This window comes from Bos mutus, chromosome 4, assembly GCF_027580195.1.
Source record: "Bos mutus isolate GX-2022 chromosome 4, NWIPB_WYAK_1.1, whole genome shotgun sequence".
Classification (NCBI taxonomy): domain Eukaryota; kingdom Metazoa; phylum Chordata; class Mammalia; order Artiodactyla; family Bovidae; genus Bos; species Bos mutus.
Window position 1 is genome coordinate 109,205,526 of NC_091620.1, and position 23,543 is coordinate 109,229,068.

General features: G+C 36.4%; 1 protein-coding gene across 4 annotated transcripts in view; it reads right to left on the reverse strand.

Moving 5' to 3' along the window:
* AKAP9 (A-kinase anchoring protein 9) overlaps positions 1–23,543 on the reverse strand; it is a 166,543-nt gene that overhangs the window by 115,253 nt on the left and 27,747 nt on the right. For all 4 annotated transcript variants that reach the window (XM_070369878.1, XM_070369877.1, XM_070369876.1 and 1 more), the window contains exons 3-8: positions 19,819–19,863; positions 9,522–9,575; positions 9,008–9,178; positions 7,773–7,928; positions 6,917–7,114; positions 780–3,158 (exon numbers count right to left, since the gene is read on the reverse strand). In XM_070369878.1, coding sequence (XP_070225979.1) covers positions 780–3,158; positions 6,917–7,114; positions 7,773–7,928; positions 9,008–9,178; positions 9,522–9,575; positions 19,819–19,863 — 3,003 coding nt within the window. The remainder of the gene's footprint in view (positions 1–779; positions 3,159–6,916; positions 7,115–7,772; positions 7,929–9,007; positions 9,179–9,521; positions 9,576–19,818; positions 19,864–23,543) is intronic.

A 23,543-nucleotide genomic window follows, 5' to 3' on the forward strand; every position in this document is an offset into this window, starting at 1 on the left:
ATTTCTTAACTCTTCTACTCACTTCATTTACTATCTGCCTCCCTCACTAAAATATACGCTCTCTGAGAGCGGAACCAATTCTTACTCTTGTTCACCACTGTAGTCCTACCTGGCAAGAGTCTACAAATACTTGTTTAGAAATGAAGAAACACACATAAAGCTCTAGTTAGCACCATTATACAATGTGCCCGGTGGGATCTTCCTGCTATTTCTAATTTCAGTGTCTATCAAATATAAATTGTCAGCAGTGATCTAGTATTACTCATTATATGTATTCTTTAATTGTATTTAGAATTAATATTTTTTCCCCTTTAGGTATAACAAGACTCTGAGAAAACTAGGATTTAAATCAATATCTTTTTATCAGGGAAATAAGAGTTTCATAACTACTGAACAACTACATGAAGTACTAAGAAGTTTAAGAGTTAATTTTCAGTTAACCTTGAAAACACCAATACAAAAGGAGACTCTGAAACCAATCTTTGGAATTGCAACAAAATATTACAAAATAATTATTTTAATGCTCTGACTCTCAACAAAGTTATTTAAACTTGCTTTTTCAAAGAAAATGTGTTCTATTTCCTGAGCAGATTAACTAAAAGAGAGGTAACACGGTTTAACAAAAAACAGAAAAAAGAAATGTAAATGATAAGTTTAAGTGAGAATTACATCACAGGCTTTACTTTCATTCTTGAAAGGAGGTTAATTTATGTTGTATGAAGATGAAAACTTTCAGTATGAAATGGACACTTTAGTGTATACACATTAAGTAAACATACCTGTTCTGATTTAAGTGCACTGAGCTCCTGCTGAAGTTTATCGTTTTCACCTGGATCAGTAATCCCAAGTGATGATTCATTTGTCACTGACGGCAAGTGAGCAGAAAACTGTTCTTGTTTGCTTTCTTTTTCCAGAGTCTTATTTTCAAAAGGAATTTTATTTACCTCCATTATTTTTGATTCTTTACCAAAATCTTTATTTATTTTAGGAACTGACCCTCCAGGATCCCTGCTTGTTGAAACTCCATCTTTCAAAGAGCTTAAATGGACATCATGCACATTTACATTTTCTGTCCTACTGTGGTCAATTATGATTTCTAGCTCTCTACATCTCAATAAAACTTGCTCTTTATCTTGCTTTAAAGATTTAACTTCTTCCGTTAGAAAACTTATCTCGTCACATTTCTGTTTTAATTGCTCAGAAAGATCAGACAGTCTCTCTGACAGCTCTAACTTTTCTCGCTTGGTTACCTCAAGTTTTTCCATAAGTTCTGTTGTATCTTTCTCGACAACCTCACCAATTTCCAGTGGTTCTGCTGTAAAAGTCTTGTCATCGTCAAAGACTGAACTTTTCATTTTCACTATACTTGGGTTTATTCTTTGCAAATGATGAAGCTCTTCACTTAGTGCTTTAAGCTTACTTTTATACTCTATTTCTTGCTTATTTTTACTGTCTTCCAAATCGCTTTTTACCTTGAGAAGACAAGCATAATCCTCCTGTAATTCCTGATAGTTAACTTCAAAATTTTTTTCAGCAAATGAAAAAGTGTTCCTTTGCTTTTCAATCTCTTCAGTAAGCTGAATACATTGTTTTTTGAGGTCCTCATTTTCCTCTGTAAGTATTTCTATCTCTTTTTGCCAGCGACAGTCTTTGGATTGGGACTTAGTGGAGTCTATGAAAGTTAATCTTTCTTCTTCGTTAACAGGAGTATGTATTTTCAACGTGTCTTCAAGGGCCTTCTTTTCATCTTTAAGAATGCTATTCTCTGCTTCAAGTTGTGCAAATTTTTCTTGAAAGTCATCCTCTTTTTCCTTCATTTGTTTCTCCAATAATTCAGTTTTAAGTTGTAATTCTTGAACTTCCTGTTCAAGTGTACCCTTTTCCTTTTCTTCTTGTCTGAGTATTTCTATTTCTTTTTGCAGTTCGTTGATCTGAAGGGTCATTTCTTCTGATTTTGTATTCACGAGGGACTGCTGTAAATCTTTTAGCTTTGAAATTTCCAAAATCAGTTGGTTCTGCTTAGTTATCAAATTGTCTTTTTCAAACTGCATGGTTTCTATCTTTTGACTCATTTCATTCTGTAAGCCATCTATCTGCTGTTTATAGTGAATGCCTAAGTTATCTTTAAGCTTTTCAATATTTATTCGATGTTCAATGTCCAAATCTTCCTTCAGTTTGGAAAGTTCTTCCTCATGACTAAACAGGAGCTGTGTCCTCAGCCTCTCCAGCTCAGCTTCCTGTGATTCAGCCATTCTGTCCAATACAGCATTCTTTTCTCTTTCTAACATTTCAAGCTTTATCTTATAATTTGTAACTTCTGCTTCATGTTTTAATTCTAGTTCTTTCCTGGCTTCAGAAGCAGAAACAATCTCAGCTTTCAAACCTTCCACTGTACTAAGGGACTTGTACGCTTCATTGAGTTTACCTTCTTGCTCAGTTATTGTCTGTCTAGCCCTCTGAATTTGGTCCCTTGAAAAGCTCAGTTCTTCAAAAAGGTCTTCCAGCTGTCTCTGGAGAGCAGACTTTTCTCCTGAAATCACTCCTATTTCTTCCTTGAGTTTTTCCTTTTGAGAGTTAGTATCTTGCAATTTTATATTCAGTTCATTTATTGCCATATTCATTAACTTTATTTGATCTTCATTGACTGTAACACTTGGATGTGATCTTAAAGCATTCTCCAGCTCCCCCTTATGTCGTGTCCTAAGTTCATCGATCTGTGACACGTGTTGTTTTATTAGCTCTTGTTTCATCTGTACTATCTGCTGCCCATACATCTCATCCAGCTCTGCCCGGAGTTGTTCCAACTTTCTTTGTGTTTCTTGTTCCATTCTTTGTAGGATATCCGTTTCAAATTGACTGTCTTTATGATTTTTCTTCTGAAGTTCCTCAACTGTCCCCATTAATTGTTTTATTTCTTCAGAACACTGTCTTTCCTTTTGCTTGGAATTAGTCAGTTCTAATTTCATATTTTTTATCTCTTGGTTCTTCTGTACAACCTGCTCTTGTAATTCTTCCAGTAATTTATCAGCAGCTGTTACTTTATCCTTTAGGTCAATAGTTTTTTTTTCTTCTTCTATTATTTTCGTATTTAATTCTTCAATAACTGCTTCCTTTTCCTGTATTTCTTTATTTGAGTTTTCTACTTTTTTATCCTGTTCCTTTATAAAGAAAAAATGAAAACATAAAAATGGCATTTTTAGTTTCCGGTTACTTATACCCCTTAACCCCATCACCAAAAAAATTGATAGAAACTGCTTTTTACATTATTCTATAAAAAGCAACGGCTGAGCCTGCTCCTGCAATTTTCTTACGTCAATGAGACAAAGGACTTGTGTAGCCAACACTACCTATGAGCAAATATCATAGCAATGTTGGTCTTCTTGGGGGGAAGAAAGTTTTCTTGCATTGCTATGATTAAATGTTTTAATAAAAAAATTTAGTGGGATCAAAATATGTCTGAACCATTATATTTTCTTCTTTCTTATTAACTGATCAACATTCTAAATATTTGGTATTTGCAATTGCAAGAGGACTACATACGCTTTACAGTTCTAGAGATAATCCTAAAAAAAAAAATCAACGTTCCTCCCATACAGTATTTTAGTGACCTGAAGGTTTGGTGGGCAGGTGCTATGAAAAGAGTAAAACAACAAAAACAGGCTCCTAAAGGTCAGCCTTAACTTCACTCCTAAGGCTAAATGAATCAGAAGTTCAGGGATATGCCATGCTTAAGTGGCTGAATTGCAAGTGACACGCAAGACAATTACACCATTTAGAGCATATCAATTTGATTCTACATTTTGGGGGTAAGCAGAAATTTGAAAGCAAGACAGATGTTTTTTACCCCTGTTCTGATTTAGGACTTTATTTTGGAACTGCAGATAAATTGAAACCCAAAACACATGCCCAGGGCATGTCCCTAATCATTCAGAGAAGTGTCACAGCATGAGACAGTCAAGTAGAAGTCCTGGAGACAAAGTTCTGTCTCTGTCATTCACTTGCCTGAGTGGTTGGGGCTGCAGTCCCAAGGACAGAAAAAACAGTAAAATTTACAGGTCTGAATATACTTAAGTAATTAAAATCACCTTCAGAAGACAAAGGCCCGGGTCAAGGGGACTTAAAGGCACCTCAAATGGATGTGTTAACTTACCTTTAAAAAAAAAAAGAATGTCAAGGCCTAGGGAAAAAGAAAGTCTGAGAGGGAAATAGTAGCAGTGCCCATGCAAGAATCGGAGAAGGCAATGGCACCCCACTCCAGTACTCTTGCCTGGAAAATCCCATGGATGGAGGAGCCTGGTAGGCTTCAGTTCATGGGGTTGCTAAGAGTCAGACATGACTGAGCGACTTCACTTTCACTTTTCACTTTCATGCATTGGAGAAGGAAATGGCAACCCACTCCAGTGTTATGCCTGGAGAATCCCAGGGAAGGAGGAGCCTGGTGGGCTGCCATCTATGGGGTCGCACAGAGTCGAACACGACTGAAGTGACTTAGCAGCATGCAAGAATGGTTCAAGAAAGAGAATCAAGGTATCAGGAGACTTTGAGAGTTCTAATCCCTCTGGGAAAGTCACACCTAACCTAGAAAGCAAGGTAGGGGGCTGCTGTAAACAGAATTAAGAATTTCAGTCCAAAGGCATGGCCATTCCTACTCTGAGATGGACATATGAGGTTATCATAGCCTAATCAGCTTTGGCTTGGTGTCACATATCCCGTCAATGTCACATGCCTTACTGTTGATACTGAGCCTTCTGGCCTAGACTACCTTCTGGCAGTCTACTAGGCCTAAACTGCCTTTCTGGTCTTATCTCCTGGAAAGACTCATTTTCAAAGACTATTGTTTTCTAATCAAACTATTTTTTGATGCTGATAAAACATTTTTAACATGGTTCAACCTGGGTCTTTATGCACACTCCATCCTGTTTAAAATGTCCTCTTATCAGTTCAGATTCATAATTTATTCACTGTTTACCAAATAAGTACTGAAGAGCTTCTGTGTGGCATATATTGCACCAATTATGAGGAAAACAAAATTCAATGAAAGGGAAGTGTTCTAATTTACAGACTTACCTCAAATATTACTTCCCTGCTAAGCCTACCCTGAATCACTTCCCTTATGAAGCCAGACCTGCCCAGAATTTTCAAAACACTTTTTACTCATACTTAGCCTTGTTTTGGGATGCCTTGTATACCACGAGTTTTAGTGAAGAAAAAAGCACATTTAAGCATCACTATCTCTTGCAAGAGCCTGATGCAAAACAAGTGTTCTATAAACATCTACATAATGATTTTTAAGTTACTTTGGTTGTAAATCATGTGCATTTTATAACTTCAATATCTTAAAATTGTACATTTCTAATTTCCCTAAGCGACAGTCTCTGGAATAAGACTACACAGATTTGAAAGCTGGCTCTACCAATGTATTACCTGTATATCTGGGCAATTTACTTCGTCTTGCTTTGCTTTAACTTCCTCATCTGAAAAATGGGGGTGATAATAGTATTTGCCTCATAAGATTGCTGTGATGATTCAATGAGATAATATAATATGTGTAAGATGCTTTGAGGGTTTCCTGATACCAAGTAAACAAAAACAAATGATAACTAATACTTTTATTGTTATCCAAACAGTAGTCTTGTTGTGCTAATTTCTCAACATCTTGAAGAAGAACTGCCTAAATTACAAAAAATACTGTACTGTATGTTTAGTCTGGCCTCATTATTCAAGGATTCCACATGTGTGAACCTGCCTACTTGTTTAAATTTATAGATAACTCCCAAATCAATACTCAGTCATTTGTAGAAGTACACAGAATGGTAAAAAACTTGAGCTGCTGGACATTCATGATTCAAGCTAAGATGATGTCAAGCAAGATGAGCAAGGCGAGAGAACAAGGAAGGAGACCATGAGGATGGAGGTGCTAGGCAGTAGTGGAGTGTACTGTAAAAACTTCTGGCTCTGGGCTAGCCCAATAGAGTTTGAATCGCAATTAGGAGGAGGGGAAGGTGCTACCTTTAGACCAGTCACTTAACACTTTTGACTTTCATGTCTCTTTCAAGCTATAATCTACCAGAATCTTTTTAGGATTTAATATTACAATCTGTATGATATGCACAATGTTGTAAGTCAAATATACTTCAAGAAAATTAAAAAATAAAATACAGTGGAAAGGGTAAAAAAAATCTATATGATATGTATGTGTGTGTGTGTGTATATACACACACACCTGGGAGCATCAATTATTGAATAAGTGTTCCAGGCAACTTTATGTAACACATTAACTACCACGAATAAAGAGAATCTGTATTTTTTTCTAATTGAAGTGTGTGTTAGTCGCTCGGTCGTGTCTGTCTCTTTGAAACCTCATGGACTGCAGCCCTCCAGGCTCGTCTGCCATGGAATTTTCCAGGCAAGAATACTGTAGTGGGTTGCCATTTCCTCCTCCAGGGGATCTTCCCCACCCAAAGACTGAACCCAGGTCTCTTGCATTGCAAGCCAATTCTTACCATCTGAGCCATCAGGGAAGCCCTTTTTCTAACTAAAATCCATAAAATTTCATTTTGCCATGAAAATATTTACAGAATTACATAACCATGGCTAAAATGAGTAGAAACATCTTTAGATGACAAAGAAAAAAGGACAGAAGTTCTGGTTATATATATGGATTCTCCTGAGGACTCAGTTTAACATAAGCTGATTACTTTCAAAGAACTCAGTAATGAGTATTATCTTAATACCTATTACTGGAAGACTCCCAATTGTTTTTGAAATAAATTATTTTTCATGTTTAAAGAACTTTTCTGAATTATGAAACTTTGTGATTCATGTGTATAACAAAAAGATAAACATTTGGATAAAAAGCTTTAAAGTCAACTGTTAAGTTGCTGTACACTGGCTGACTTCCTTCAAATAAACATACCATTTCATATGCTCTGATTTTCTCTTGCAAGAAACTAATTTGCATTTTGAAGTCTTCTTTCTTTCTGTGATAATCTTCTAATAGGTGGTCTTGTTCTTCCAGCTGCTGCTGATGAGTGAGGATCTGCTGCTTGGCTTGTAGTAAATCGGCAGCTGTGCTACTATGCGTGCTGTTTCTCAGAGTTTCACTAGCCTGTAACTTGAAAATATAAAGAAACCCCAAAATATTAAATTCTTAAATCAGTGCACCAAGGAATGGACATCCTTTGTTGGTGTTGCTTGGCTAATAGTTGTTCTCTGGGACGTGTGCTGGATTCAGAGGTTTGAGACTCCAGCCAACACGTTTTCATAGCTGATCAGATAAACATGGGTACATTATTTAAGCTGACAGATTCCTCCCTTTTCTCAAATTATTTTCTGTTGCTCATCATCAGAAACGTTGATTAATTCCACTAGTTTCCTATGAATCTTATTAAAGGTAAATGGAATATATTCAATCAAGTTACATTCTAGAACCTAACTAAAATAAAGTCATACCAGGGTATGACTTCAGACATCCTTTAGACAAAGGATATAACTACAGGTTAATTTCTGCGAAAATTCACCTTATCAAACTTATAAGATTTTAAAATATAGATAAGGAAGAAGTATAAAGAAACTAATAGCATAAAACCACTCAAGAAGTATGAATTAAATTCCTAGTTAATATAACAAGTATTTACCAGTTTTTTCAACATAATACATTAATAAGCAAACACGACCTTTAAACAAGCTTATATTTGTTCTAGAAAACATGAGAAAAAGATTTAATTCATTATTAAAAATTTAATAAATTTTCTTCTACTAGTCATACTTACATGCTGGAATTGAATCTGTAATTTTTGACTCTGCTCTGTCAACTCTAAAAATTCTCTCATCGTTTCATCCTTTTCTCGTCTTGCCTGTTGTAAATTTGCAGTGAGCTGGGTTATGATGCCATCTCTCTGTTTAATGGCAGCTTCAAATTCTTGCAACTGAAAGACATCAGTGAAAATTAAAAGTGTTACACTTATTTTTTTAACAAAACTAAACATTAGTACAGGTAACTTCAAAAATAAGATATTCAAAATGCATTGGCAGAGTTATTACAATTTGTAAGCAGTCTTTTCCATATTTGAAAGCTATTATCTTGCAACAATTAGTTTTACTTCCAAACCAACTCTAAAAAGATTATCTGAACTAGGGAACAAAATACATTAGATTTGACTTACCCGTATATCTACTTCTAGAAGGACAAGTGTCTTTATATTTAGGGATGCTCCAATGTTTGTAGGTATTACCATGATGGCCATGCTTAAGCCTTACTTGTTTCTAAAGAAGGTGAAACTGAAATATATTCTGTCATCCTCATCAATGTCTTATTTCACCTTCTTTTCATAACTGACTGCCACAAACTAACATGTCATTTTAACTATAAGAAGTTATTTACAAAGACCTGCTGACAGGTTTAATGAGTCTAAGTCATAATGTATTGACGTGGTTTACAATTTAAGTTTCTCTCAGGCTGATTACAAAAACATCCATCCATCCATACTGAAGTGATTTCATCCTAGGTATCTCATAAAGTTTAATAAAACATCTATGTTATATTTAAGCTTATTAATGGACTAGTTTTAAGCAATGCTGTTTATGATATACGTAAGGACAAATATCACAAGGTGACTCTAAGTCACCATTTAAAAACCCCATCTTTAAAGAATGTATCTATTTGCTAAGTCGCTTCAGTCGTGTCCGATTCTGCGTGACCCCATAGACGGCAGCCCACCAGGCTACCCCGTCCCTGGGACTTTCCAGGCAAGAACACTGGAGTGGGTTGTCATTTCCTTCTCCAATGCATGAAAGTGAAAAGTGAAAGGAAGTCGCTCAGTCATGTCCGACTCTTAGCGACCCCATGGACTGCAGCCTACCAGGCTCCTCCGTCCATGGGATTTTCCAGGCAAGAGTACTGGAGTGGGGTGCCATTGCCTTCTCCAGAATGTATCTATACTATCATTCAAATTTCCTATTTTTGTTTTGTGAGTAACAAAATGAAAGCCACATAAGTTAAACACACCTGCTTCAGCCCTTCAGTCCCATAGGTAGCCCTCATTTCTTCTAGTTCTCTGTTGAGCTCTTCAATCTCATGCTGTTTCCCAGCCAATTCACTTTCCATCATCTCTAGGTGGGTCTGATTGTACTGTGCTCCATGTTCAGAGTAAGAATCATCAACACCAAATTCTTCTTCCTACACCAACACAGATTTTAAATAATTCAGTACTAGCAACATTTTCTCGGGAAAAGAGATTCAAAAACTGAATCCCACAGCAAAGGCATCACCTGGGAATTTACCAGCATGACAACCTACTTTGTTGTTAATGTGATAAATACCTCAAGAGCAAAAACAAGATATCTGCAAATTCTGTTACAACTGAGTTTTATAACAAAAGGTGGATAATTTTGTTTTGTTACACATTAAAAGCATTTAGAAATCACACACAGAAAGAAATACATGCAGGAAAAAGCTTTGTTAGTAACCAGCTTTAAATAGAATGAAACATTAGTATCATAAGTAGTTTTAAATACTGTACCCTTAATAAATTTGTAGGCTTTCCTGTTCTCATCACAAAACCGCAACCATTTACCTGTACAAAAACAATTTCCTGAAATATTATGATTTTAGAATTTTATTTAAAGCTAAAAATTGATTTGTGCTAACTGTATTCATGCTTTTCTTATGCCTAAGGAAAATGCCACACTGGCAAAAACAAACACAGTGATTAAATTTAAACATCTAAAAAACATTATGACTGTTTCAAATGCCACTGACTCCTCACACATTTGAGTGCTTACAATGAAAACGGCAGTGTGCTGTATACATTTCCATTTAAGTGAATTAACACTCCAAGCAGTTTCTCTTCTGTCCTAGATCCTCCTCTACAAAGACCTAAAATCATGTAAATAATTGTTTTTTGATAAAGCCCTATTGATTTAAAAGTAAAACTGTTTACTGGTCTAAGTCTACTGGAGAGCAAGTGAAGAAGGAAGAGGAGATGAAGAGCTGAGGAAAACTCCCCCAAGAACTTTCGCCTGGGGGTACTATGAGAGCCTTGCCAACCCTGACAGACGTGGAGACTCTCCACAATACAAATGCCTCTATCACTGGCATTTTGTGGTAGGAGGAAGAAAGTTGGCAGAATAGGTCTCTGAGGCCAACCTGGAGGCAGATTAATTTCAAATCAATTAATCTACTCAATAATCCCTTCCTTCCCCCTAACAGCAAACAACTGAACTTCATTCTTGCTTACATCTTAATTTTTCACATTCTATGTTAACAGAATCCAAGTTATGAAGCTTTCAATACTGAAATACATAGAATATCCTAGAATTAGGATTAGATCTACGTGGATCACAACACTATAAAAGGGGGGATGATCCTAATTAAGAGTTCTTTATAAAGTCTGATTCCTTTGCTTTTCACCAAGGATAATTTCAGAAAACAAAACCAAAGTTTAAAACAATTCGCCTTTATGCCAACGCATTATTGTGATTTGTGAAAACTATCAAAACACAGCAGTGCTAACTTTATTACGATTATTAATAAAGTCACTTATGATAACTTTCAATTAAATTCATCTAAATTTCAATTAGCTTTCCTTGATTTTTAAAAAATTTATTTATTTTAATTGGAGGATAATTGCTTTACAGTATTGTGCTGCTTCTTGCCGTACGGCAACATGAATTGGCCACAGGTATACACGGGTCTCCCCCATTCTGAACCTACCTTCCAGCTCCCACCTCACCCGTTACGCAGCACGTTGATAAATGTCTACTAAAACTTTTCCTTTAGGGTAACAGTAATTAAATGGATTTTATGAATATTTTCAAATATCATACCAAGCAAAGGATAGTCCTTTAAGTGGTGATGATATCACTATTACATAAATTAGTTATCTATTTATTTTAACTGTATATACAAACACACTACATAGCCAACACTCAGCCTAAATTTTCTGTAAGTTGAGCACATTTTATACTTGAGCTACTCATATGCATTGGCTTCTATGCATAAAATACTACATGACTGTTTTCAAAACTTAATTGTCTTATTATAATAAATATAAAAATCCTGTCAATATTAATAGTTTTAAAAAATTTAGTATCATGTAAGTGGGTAATAAAAGATTATACACCAGAACTAAACTAAAACAAACTATATTTCAAAGTTAAAACAGAAACACTCCTCAGAATATGAGGATCATTAATAGCAATAAATTATTATGTTTTTAAATCTAGATAATTACTTCACTGGTACCTAAAGGGTAGAGCATTTGTCTCATCCTCTTACAATAGCCTTTTAAAGCAATACTATATAAACCATAATATGAAAGTACATTAATAACTTGAAACATGAAGATTAGATGAACAGACTCCTGCAACTAAAAAATAATAACTTTTCTTAATGTCCTTCTTCACTGTGGCATCTGTCAAAAGTATTTAACCTTTAGGTTATACCAATACAGTCTTGTTGAATCACAAGTTACTCTACCTGTGTAGACAACCTGAAGATTTGGGAAAGTACATAGGGTGCATTCTAAATTTTAAAATGTTCTATAGGGTATCATTTCCTAAAAATACTGCTATTCAGAAGAAAATCAGAGGAAAGATCACTCTTTATCTTGTAACTATGTTCTTCACACAAAAACTTTTCAGTGAACATCAGTTCAAAAACAGAAGAATAACTTATCTTTTATTAATGATTAATACTTTACTCTTATACTTAATCTGATGTGTGTATAAAAATTTAAATAATGGATGTTTTAATAAAAAGTAGAATCTGATAGTTGAGAAAGTTCATAAAAATTACAGGACTTCAGTGTGCCTAGCTGACTCTTGGATTAGAGCCAAGAAACTAAGGCGGCTAAGATCATTCATTCAAAGTTAAGTATCAAGCACCACGTTGTACACCTTCAATAAACAAATTATACCTTAACAGAGCAGAGGCAGGCAGGGAGAAAATTTTTAAAATGGTGAAGTTAAAAAAAAAGAAAGAAAGAAATCCAAGCCAAAGGTGAAAGGCTGTTGAAAGGCTAAGTTCACATTACTCAATGGCTGGCTATAGTCTATATCTCCAATCCGGGTCAGTTATTTCAAAAATGTCGTAAGTCGTGTAGGTGACTTGGTTAAGAAATACTGAATAATGGAATCTGAATAATGAAATCCATAATGAGACTGTATGCTCTCCTATTATTTCATCTTTCTACACACAGCAAAGCATATTTATTTACTTGTTTTATGTCTATGTATTGCCTGTAGCACTTCTGACTTTTCCCAAATAACCCTGCTCAAAGGGTATCACTAAAAATATTTTATGTAAACATGGTATTTGAGATATGAAATGTCCCTTCTCCAAGAACTGAAAAGATTATGTATAATTTGAATTAATTTGTAAAAAGGGTATTTTCCATTTAGTCTGATTTCGCTAGTACACATAACTGAATATATTTTAATACAGAACAGATCTTAGGTCATAGGATAAAATTATCTGACTAATGCTTTCTAGACCTGAAACCATTTTTTAAGCCAAGGAGAATACTAATCATAGAAGTCAAGAACATTAAGCGCATACCATATCTACAAAATAAAATTTCCAAGCTAGTTTTAATTAAACATATAATTGGAATCTGAAATCCTTCTGAGAATAATTTGTTAAATTCATTTCTTACAAACTTAGTGTGAAGAAAAGCATACTTCCGTTGAAGGACTGTAAAAAAATTTTTTTTGCTCATTGTTTTTCAAGTATCAAACATTAAGATCACCAAATAACCCTCACAACAACCCTGTGAGATAGATACTATTTCCACCACTTTACAGGTAAGGAAGCTGTATTTCAGAGTTTAAGTGAGGTATCCAGCTTCAAACAGCTCAGAGATCAGAAATATGAACACACACTTTCTGGGCTCCAAAGCCCCTGCCTTTTTATATCACCTTATTTCCCTATGCAGCAGAAAAATGCAATGATATTTAGACAAAATACAACATAATTGTGTCTTATGATTAAAACGATATAGTTTTGAAATTTTAAAATTAATCAAATGCAAACCAGAGCAGCCAAGATTATTAAACTTTGCAAATCTGTAATTTGTAGTTATGTGTTGCTTAGAAAGGAATTTCATTTTTGAGGGGTATTACTCAGAAGTAATCTCTAAGAGTTCTAATATGAAGAGTATTATAATGTGAGATTTATTCCTTGGTTTATTTTTTACTTTTTATTGAAATGCATTTAATTTACCATGTTGTATCAGTAATGCCTAACGCGGCTAGGGATTACTGACAATGTTGTGTATTCCTTAGTTTATAAAACTGAACTAATGAAGATTTTTCTGTCTTCTAACACACGTAATATGGATTAGAAGTTCCCTGAAATTCTATCTCGGTCAATCCAATATAATTAAATCAACTGGCTTGAGACCCAAAACTAGTCCAGAGGATCATGGATTGAAGCCAGTATCCATTTTAGCAATCTTGATATGACATCATCAAATGTTTCACAGATCATGAATTTTTCTACTGTATTAATAGACAAATTAAAATATGTAAGTTTTTCAAAGTATAATCCATTATGAATCGAGGCCCCAAATGGATAATATTAAAAGGATTATGATTCAAATCTGTCAAAGATTATTTGATAATTATCTTTCAATGTAAACTTCTAAATCACTAATATTTTTCAAACTATTTTCAAACTATTAGTGGTCAGCATCAGAAAAAGCAGCAGAGGACTGGTCACACAGTAAAAGTATCTTTTCCTGAAAATTGGTTTTAAAAAATATATATGTATGAATTGGTATATATTATGTGCACAATTATTCATGTATATTGCTTTTGTTCAGTCACATGGTTGTGTTCCACTCTTTGAGACCCCACGACTGCAGCACGTCAGGCCTCCCTGTCCCTCACCATCTCCTTTAGTTTGTCCAAGCTCACGACCACTGAATCAGCAACACCATCCAGCCATCATGTCCTCTGATGCACCCTTCTTCTGCTCTCAATCTTTCCCAGCATCAGGGATATTTCCAATGAGTTGGCTGTTCGCATCAGGTGACTAAAATACTGGAGCTTCAGCATCAGTCCTTCCAATGAATATTCAGGGTTGATTTCCCTTAAAATTGATTGGTTTGATCTCCTTGCAGTCCAAGGGACTCTCAAGAGTCTCCTCCAGCACCACAAGTCAAAGGCATCAATACTTCAGCACTCCGCCTTCTTTACGGTCCAGCTCTCACAACCATATGTGACCATCGGGAAGACTATCATAGCCTTGACTGTATGGACATTTGTCAGCAGAGTGATGTCTCTGCTTTTCAATACACTGTCTAAGTTTGTCATAGCTTTCCTGCCAAGAAGCAATCGTCTTCTGATTTCATGGCTACAGTCACCATCCACAGTGATTTTACAGACCAAAGAGGAAATTGGTTACTGTTTCCCCTTTTCCCCTTCCATTTGCCATGAAGTAATGGGGCTGGATGCCATGATCCTAGTTCTTTAATATTTAGTTTTAAGCTGGCTCTTTCACTCTTTTCCTTCACCCTCATTAAGAGGCTCTTTAGTTCCTCTTTGCTTTCTGCCATTAGAATGGTATCATTCACATATCTGAGGTTGTTGATCTTTCTCCCACGTATCTTGACTCCAACTTGTAACTCATCCAACCAGGCATTTCTCACAATGTGCTCAGCGTATAGGTTAAATAAACATGGTGACAGCAGACAGCACTGTCATATTCCTTTCTCAATCCTGAATTAATCAGTTGTTCCATACACGGTTCTAACTGTTGCTTCTTGACCTGCACACAGGTTTCTCAAGAGACAGGTAAGATGGATGGTATTCCCATCTCTTTAAGAGCTGTCCACAGTTTACTATGATCCACACAGTCAAAGGCTTTAGTATAGCTGATGAAACAGAGGTAGACGTTTTTCTGAAATTCACCTGATTTCTCTATGATCCAGCGAATGTTGGCAACTTGATCTCTGGCTCCTCTCATTTTCTAAACCCAGCTTGGACATCTGGAAGTTCTTTGGTTCACATACTGCTGAAGCCTAGCATGCAAGATTTTAAGTATGACCCTACTAGCATGGGAGATGAGTGCAACTGTATATTCATGTATATAACTATACATATATATGTAATACCTGTGTGCTGTGTGCTTAGTCACTCAGCCGTGTCTGTCTCTTTGTGACCCCATGGACTGCAGCCTGCCAGGCTCCTCAGTTCATGGGGATTCCCCAGGCAAGAATACTGGAGTGGGTTGCCATGCCCTCCTCCAGGGGATCTTCACAACTCAGGGACTGAACCCAGGTCTCCCGCATTATAGGTGGATTCTTTACCATCTGAGCCACTAGGGAAGCCCTATGGAATACATATGTAAATATATAAAATAATGTACATATGTATGTAAAATATAGTTCTTACTGTTGAAACATGCTCAGTATATTCTAACTTTTATCTCTAAGACTTACATTTAAAATTATTTTTACTTAACTTTGAAACACATCATACTTACTAGCTATCAGATATAGTTTCAATAAACTTTTCGTGACCTAATCATAATTCCCACCAATTTTTAAAATCTAAAATATTTAGGCAAAAATTCACAGTAGTAAGAATTTCCAATATTATTAATTTAGATTTTCATAAAGAACATGAAAATGACATTTTTGATGTCTTTGGTTTTGAATCTATATTAAAAAAAGTTAAATTTTATTTTCTTATCCCAATATGAGAAAATGGCTATACAAATTTTAAACAAATTTCACAGGCATGTATTAGATGGTCAGATCTGTCATGACTTGGATTATAAAAAATTCACTTTGGTAAAAAGAAAAAACAACACCCTGTTGTGGATATGACTGGTGATGGAAGTAAGGTCTGATGCTGTAAAGAGCAATATTGCATAGGAACCAGGAATGTTAGGTCCATGAATCAAGGCAAATTTGAAGTGGTCAAACAGGAGATGCCAAGGGTGAACATCAACATTTTAGGAATCAGAGAACTACAATGGACTGGAATGGGTGAATTTAACTCAGATGACCATTATATCTACTACAGTGGGCAAGAATCCCTTAGAAGAAATGGAGTGGCCCTCACAGTCAACAAAAAAGTCCAAAATGCAATATTTGGATGCAATCTCAAAAATGACAGAATGATCTCTATTTGTTTCCAAGGCAAACCATTCAGTATCACGGTAATCCAAGTCTATGCCCCAATCAATAATGCTAAAGAAGCTGAAGTTGAACGGTTCTATGAAGACCTACAAGACCTTTTAGAATTAACACCCAAAAAAGATGTCCTTTTCATTATAGGGGACTAGAATGCAAAAGCAGGAAGTCAAGAAACACCTGGAGTAACACGTAAATTTGGCCTTGGAGTACATAATGAAGCAGGGCAAAGGCTAATAGAGTTTTTCCAAGAACACACGGGTCATAGCAAACACCATCTTCCAACAACACAAGAGAAGACTCTACACATGGACATCACCAGATGGCCAACACCAAAATCAGAGTGATTATATTCTTCGCAGCCAAAGATGGAAAAGCACCACACAGTCAACAAAAACAAGACTGGGAGCTAACTGTAGCTCAGATCATGAACTCCTTATTGGCAAATTCAGACTTAAACTGAAGAAGTAGGGAAAACTACTAGACCATTCTACATGACCTAAATCAAATCCCTTATGATTATACAGTAGAAGTGAGAAATAGATTTAAGGGACTAGATCTGATAGACAGAGTGCCAGATGAACTATGGATGGAGGTTCATGACAATGTACAGGAGACAGGGATAAAGACCATCCCTAAGAAAAAGAAATGCGAAAAAGCAAAATGGCTGTCTGAGGAGGCATTACAGATAGCTGTGAAAAGAAGAGAAGTGAAAGGAAAGATATACCCATCTGAATGCAGAGTTCCAAAGAATGGCAAGGAGAGATAAGAAAGCCTTCCTCAACAATCAATGTAAAGAAATAGAGAACAATAGGATGGGAAAGACTAGAGATCTCCTCAAGAAAATTAGAGATACCAAGGGAACATTTCATGCAAAGATGGGCTCAATAAAGGACAGAAATGGTAGGGACCTAACAGAAGCAGAAGATATTAAGAAGAGGTGGCAAGAATACACAGAAGAACTGTACAAAAAAGATCTTCACAACCCAGATAATCACAATGGTGTGATCACTCTCCTAGACCCAGACATCCTGGAATGTGAAGTCAAGTGGGCCTTAGGAAGCATCACACAACAAAGCTAGTGGAGGTGATGGAATTCCAGTTGAGCTATTTCAAATCCCGAAAGATAATGCTGTGAAAATGCTGCACTCAATATGCCAACAAATCTGGAAAACTCAGCAGTGGCCACAGGACTGGAAAAGGTCAGTTTTCATTCCAATCCCAAAGAAAAGCAATGCCAAAGAATGCTCAAACTACTGCACAGTTGCACTCATCTCACACGCTAGTAAAGTAATACTCAAAATTCTCCAAGCCAGGCTTCAGCAATATGTGAACCGTGAACTTCCAGATGTTCAAGCTGGATTTAGAAAAGGCAAAGGAACCAGAGATCAAATTGCCAACATACACTGGATCATTGAAAAACAAAGAGAGTTCCAGAAAAACATCTATTTCTGCTTTATTGACTATGTCAAAGCCGTTGACTGTGTGGATCACAATAAACTGTGGAAAATTTTGAAAGACATGGGAATACCAGACCACCTGACCTGCCTCTTAAGAAATCTGTATGCAAGTCAGGAAGCAACAGTTAGAACTGGACATGGAACAACAGACTGGTTCCAAATCAGGAAAGGAGTACATCAAGGCTGTATATTGTCACCCTGTTTATTTAATGTATATGCAGAGTACATCACGAGAAATGCTGGGCTGGATGAAGCACAAGCTGGAATCAAGATTGCCAGGAGAAATATCAATAACCTCAGATATGCAGATGACACCACCCTTATGGCAGAAAGTGAAGAAGAACTTTCTGAAGAATTCAAAAGAGCCTCTTGATCAAAGTGAAACAGTAGAGTGAAAAAGTTGGCTTAAAGCTCGACATTCAGAAAACTAAGATCATGGCACCCAGTCCCATCACTTCATGGCAAATAGATGGGGAAACAGTGGAAACAGTGGCAGACTTTATTTCTGGGGGTTCCAAAATCAGTGCAGATGGTGACTGCAACCATGAAATTTGAAATTAAAAGACGCTTACTCCTTGGAAGAAAAGTTATGACCAACCTACACAGCATATTCAAAAGCAGAGACACTACTTTGCCAACAAAGGTCCATCTAGTCAAGGCTATGGTTTTTCCAGTAGTCATGTATGGATGTTCAAGGTGGACCATAAAGAAAGCTGAGCGCTGAAGAAATGATGCTTGTGAACTGTGGTGTTGGAGAAGACTCTTGAGAGTCCCCTGGACTGTAAGGAGGTCCAACCAGTGCATCCAAAAGGAGATCAGTCCTGAATATTCACTGGAAGGACTGATGTTGAAGCTGAAACTCCAATACTTTGGCCACCTGATGTGAAGAGCTGACTCATTTGAAAAGACCCTGAGGTTGGGAAAGATTGAAGGCAGGAGGAGAAGGGGACGGCCAAGGATGAGATGGTTGGATGGCATCACCAACTCAATGGACATGAGTTTGGGTAAACTCCGGGAGTTGGTGATGGACAGGGAGGCCTGGTGTGCTGCAGTCCATGGGGTCGCAAAAGACACAACTGAATGACTGAACTGAACTGCTAAAGAAAAAATGCACTTTGTGGAATCGTAGACTGCCCCAAAGTCTCCTCTGGTTCAAGCATCAAACCATCTTAAACTTTCAATTGAGAAGCTCTAAGAAGTAAGTTACTATAGAAGAGAAAAGCAATGTTTTCATATCTAAGATCCATATTTAAAGTCACAGGGCAGATTCTCTGAATTGCAACCTGTAATTTAAAACTGAGATATTACCCATAAAGGCAATTTTATGTAGCTTAAATTAGGAAATAATTTATGTATTTAACATTGGTTAATTATTTTCCTGATGAGAATCACTAATAAATATATTCCCAGCTTTCAATCACCTTAAACTTTTGAAATCTAACAGTTCTTACTCCCATTAGAAATCCAAAATAGTATTAAGTTCATTTAAGAACATGAAGTGTTTTTTTTTTGTTAGACAACTACGATAAATCAAAACTTATACGAGGTTTGACAGAAAACAACAAAATTCCGTAGAGCAATTATCAAATAAATACATTCAAAGAAAACTTATAGAATATACTGAGTTGTTCAACCATTCACAGTAAGAAAAGTTTTCCATGTCCTCAAATCTTGGACCAAAAATAAATGACATTCATGTCTAAACGAAAAAGATAAACAGCACATTTATTTAACACATAAGGAAAGTATCTCCTAAAGCGCCCAATGCCCACATTAGCCTTTATCACCTAAAAGTCACTATTGCAACATTAATTTCAATAAATGGTTTTACATAATTAACTAGAATTCAAGCATTTGTAAAATAACATTACACAAAATAAAATAGCCTATATTATAAAAGGTTTACTGTGTTAATTATAACCTTATAACAAAACCCAATTTCAAACACTTTCCTAGAAACTAAAACAAGGTCTCCATCTAATTAAGGACCACGTTACTCAAAGAGATTTAAGACTTTAATTGATAATCTGAAAAAAGTCAGAAAAACACAAACTTCAACTTCTCCAGGTTATTTACATCATACTATGCTAGTTTTTATTATATTTATAAAATAATAGAAACATGTGGTTGTTGTAAGTTGTAAGTAATAAAAAACTAATAATCAGCAATAATTTTTAAAAATATAAAATGTTAATCACAATGCTACTTATTCTTACCTCTGAACTATAATCATCTGCTGTGGTTGAAATTTCACTTTCCGGCTAAAAAAGAAAGCAAAAACTGATTATTTAAGGTCTTTCTAAAACTCCCCTTCCAAATACTGTACTTTATTAGCCCATTACTATTGGTAACTTATTATAGAAAACTCAAAAATATCACTAAAAACCAAGAAAAAAATACTCCATTTTTAAAAAGTCTACTCTGATTATGAATCACTATGGCTAAATAACATCTAAAATGCATGACTAGACAATTTTCTAAGTATAAAAGTACCAAGATGGACTTTCACACAGGTTTTTCAACATACTACAAATCACTTCTAAGGAAAGAGGACCAAATAAGATATCATCCTTCTAATTCCTATACTTCTTTTAAATAAAATAGTTCTAAATTATTACTTAAAAAAGTTCAATTTCTTTAAGATCAAGAATCATCAACCTTGGTGCTAGAAAAATAGTAACAACTTGAAGAAAATTACTAACTTCTGTTGTTATTAACACTGTTGCAGATTACAAAAAATTTTTAAACATTTCTGCTTCATCCTCCTATCCCTGGTATTTGGGGAAGAAGTGAGTGTCTTTTCCAAGCTTCCCTCAGCTTAGAAGTACTAAGAGGAGTCAAGGGGAAAACCCAAATTTTCCCTGCTTTCACTGTCTAAGAATCTAATTTTACAAGTGAAAAAAGAGACCTAGATATTTCCTTTTTTCATTCAACAAATACAAACCATACCTGCACTCAATATAGGAGCACTGAAATAAATAGAACAAATATTAACAGACATAAAGGGAGAAACTGGCGGAATATAATAATAGGAGACTTTAATGCCCCACTGACATCAATGGACAGGTCTTCCAGGCAGAAAATAAAAACACAATAGACATCATAAACAACACAGCAGAACAAGTAGACTTAACTGATATTTTCTGGACATTACATCTCGAAAATAAACATTCTTTTTTAAGTACATATAAGCACTCTCTAGGACAGACCACGTACTAAGACACATGGTAACCCTGGATGAGGGACAGAGGCCCTTGGACATCAAAGAGATCCAACCAGTCCATCCTAAAGGAAATCAGTCCTGAATATTCATTGGAAGGACTCATGCTGAAGCTGAAACTCCAATACTCTGGCCACGTGATGTGAAGAACTGACCCATTTATAAAGACCCTGATGCTGGGAAAGATTGGGGGCAGGAGGAGAAGGGGATGACAAGAAGATGAGATGGTTGGATGGCATCACCGACTCAATGGACATGAGTTTGGGTGGGCTCCGGGAGTTGGCGACGTACAGGGAAGTCTGGCGTGCTTCAGCCCATGGGGTCACGAAGAGTCGGACATGACTGAGCGACTGAACTGAACTGACCTTTGATGAATATAAATTTTAAAATTTTCAACAAAACAACCAAACCAAACCCACTAACACATTAAAAAGGACCATGCACCATGTTTAATTTGGATTCATCCCAGGTTCACAAGGATGGTTCAACAGATGCAAATCAATTAATGTGATACACCACATGACAGAAAAGAGACAAAATACGTATGATCATCTCAACAGATGCAGAAAAAGCATTTGATATAAATCAACATCCATTCTGTTTTTTAAATTTTTGATTATTTTATATTGGATTATAGTTGACTAACAATGTTGTATTAGTTTCAGATATACAGCAAAGTGATTCAGTTATATTAATACAAACCAACGCATCCATTCTTTCTCAAGTTCTTTCCCATTTAGGTTATTAGAGAATATTGAGCAGAGGTCCCTGTGCTATACCGTAGGTCCTTGTTGGTTATCTATTTTAAATGTAGTAGAGTGTACACGTCCATCCCAAACTCTCTATCTATTCCTTCCCCTCACACCAGTCAGAATGGCCATCATCACAAAGTGTACAAACAAAAAATGTAGCAGAGTGTGTGGAGAAATGGGAACCCTCCTACACAGTTTATGGGAAAAAGTAAATTGGTAGATACTATGGAGAATCATATGGAGGCTCCTTAAAAAATTAAAAATAGAGCTACCGTAAGATCCAGTAATACCACTTCTGAGCATATAACTGCAGAAAACCATGGTTCAAAGCATACATGCGCTCCAATGTTCACTGCAGTGACAACAGCCAAGACATGGAAGCAACCTAAATGTCCACTGACAGAGGAATGAATAAAGAGGACCTGGTCAGTCAGTTCAGTCGCTCAATTCAGTTCAGTTGCTCAGTTGTGTCTGACTCTTTGCAACCCCATGAACCGCAGCACATCAGGCCTCCCTGTCCATCACCAACTCCCAGAGTCTAACCAAACACATGTCCATTGAGTCGGTGATGCCATCCAGACATCTCATCCTCTGTCATCCCCTTCTCCTCCTGCCCCCAATCCCTCCCAGCATCAGAGTCTTTTCCAATGAGTCAGCTCTTCGCATCAGGTGGCCAAAGTATTGGGAGTTTCAGCTTTAGCATCAGTCCTTCCAATGAACACCCAGGACTGATCTCCTTTAGGATGGACTGGTTGGATCTCCTTGCAGTCCAAGGGACTCTCAAAAGTCTTCCCCAACACCACAGTTCAAAAGCATCAATTCTTCGGCGCTCAGCTTTCTTCACAATCCAACTCTCACATCCATACATGACCACTGGAAAAACCATAGCCTTGACTAGACGGACCTTTGTTGGCAAAGTAACGTCTCTGCTTTTGAATATGCTATCTAGGTTGGTCATAACTTTAATTCCAAGGAGTAAGCGTCTTTTAATTTCATAGCTGCAGTCACCATCTGCAGTGATCTTTGTGTCCAACTCTTTGCGACCCCATGGACTACATACAGCACGCCAGGCTTCCCTGTCCATCACCAACTCCCAGAGCTTGCTCAAGCTCATGTCCATCGAGTCAGTGATGCCATCCAACCATCTCATCCTCTGTCATCCCCTACTCCTCCCACCTTCAATCTTTTCCAGCATCAGGGTCTTTTCCAATGAGTCAGTTCTTCACATGAGGTGGCCAAAGTATTGGATTTTCAGCTTCAGCATCAGTCCTTCCAATGAATATTCAGGACTGATTTCCTTTAGGATGGACTGGTTAGATCTCCCTGCAGTCCAAGGGACTCTCAAGAGTCTTCTCCCAATACCACAGTTCACAAGCATCATTTCTTCTGTGCTCAGCTTTCTTTATAGTCCAACTCTCATATGCACACATGACCGCTGGAAAAACCACAGCTTTGACTAGATGGACCTTTGTTGGCAAAGTAATGTCTCTGCTTTTTAATATGCTGTGTAGGTTGGTCATAATTTTTCTTCCAAGGAGCAAGTGTCTTTTAATTTCATGGCTGCAGTCACCATCTGCAGTGATTTTGGAACCCAAGAAAATAAAGTACATATATGTAATGGAATATTACCCAATCAATAAGAAGAAAGAAATAATGCCCTCTATGCCAACACTGATGGACCTGGAGATTATTATACTAAATGAAGTTAGATAAAGACAAATAACATATGATGTCACTCTTATGTAGAACCTAAAAAATAATGATATAAATGAATTACGTACAAAACAGAAGCAGATTCACAGACTTAGTGATTATAATTTGCTATCTTCTGACTGGTATGAGGGGATATCTTACTATAGTTTTGACTTACATCCTCTAATAATTAGTGATGCTGAGCATCCTTTCAGGTGCCTCTTAGCCATGTGTGTATCTTCTTTGGAGAAGTGTCTATTTAGTCCTTTGCCTAGCT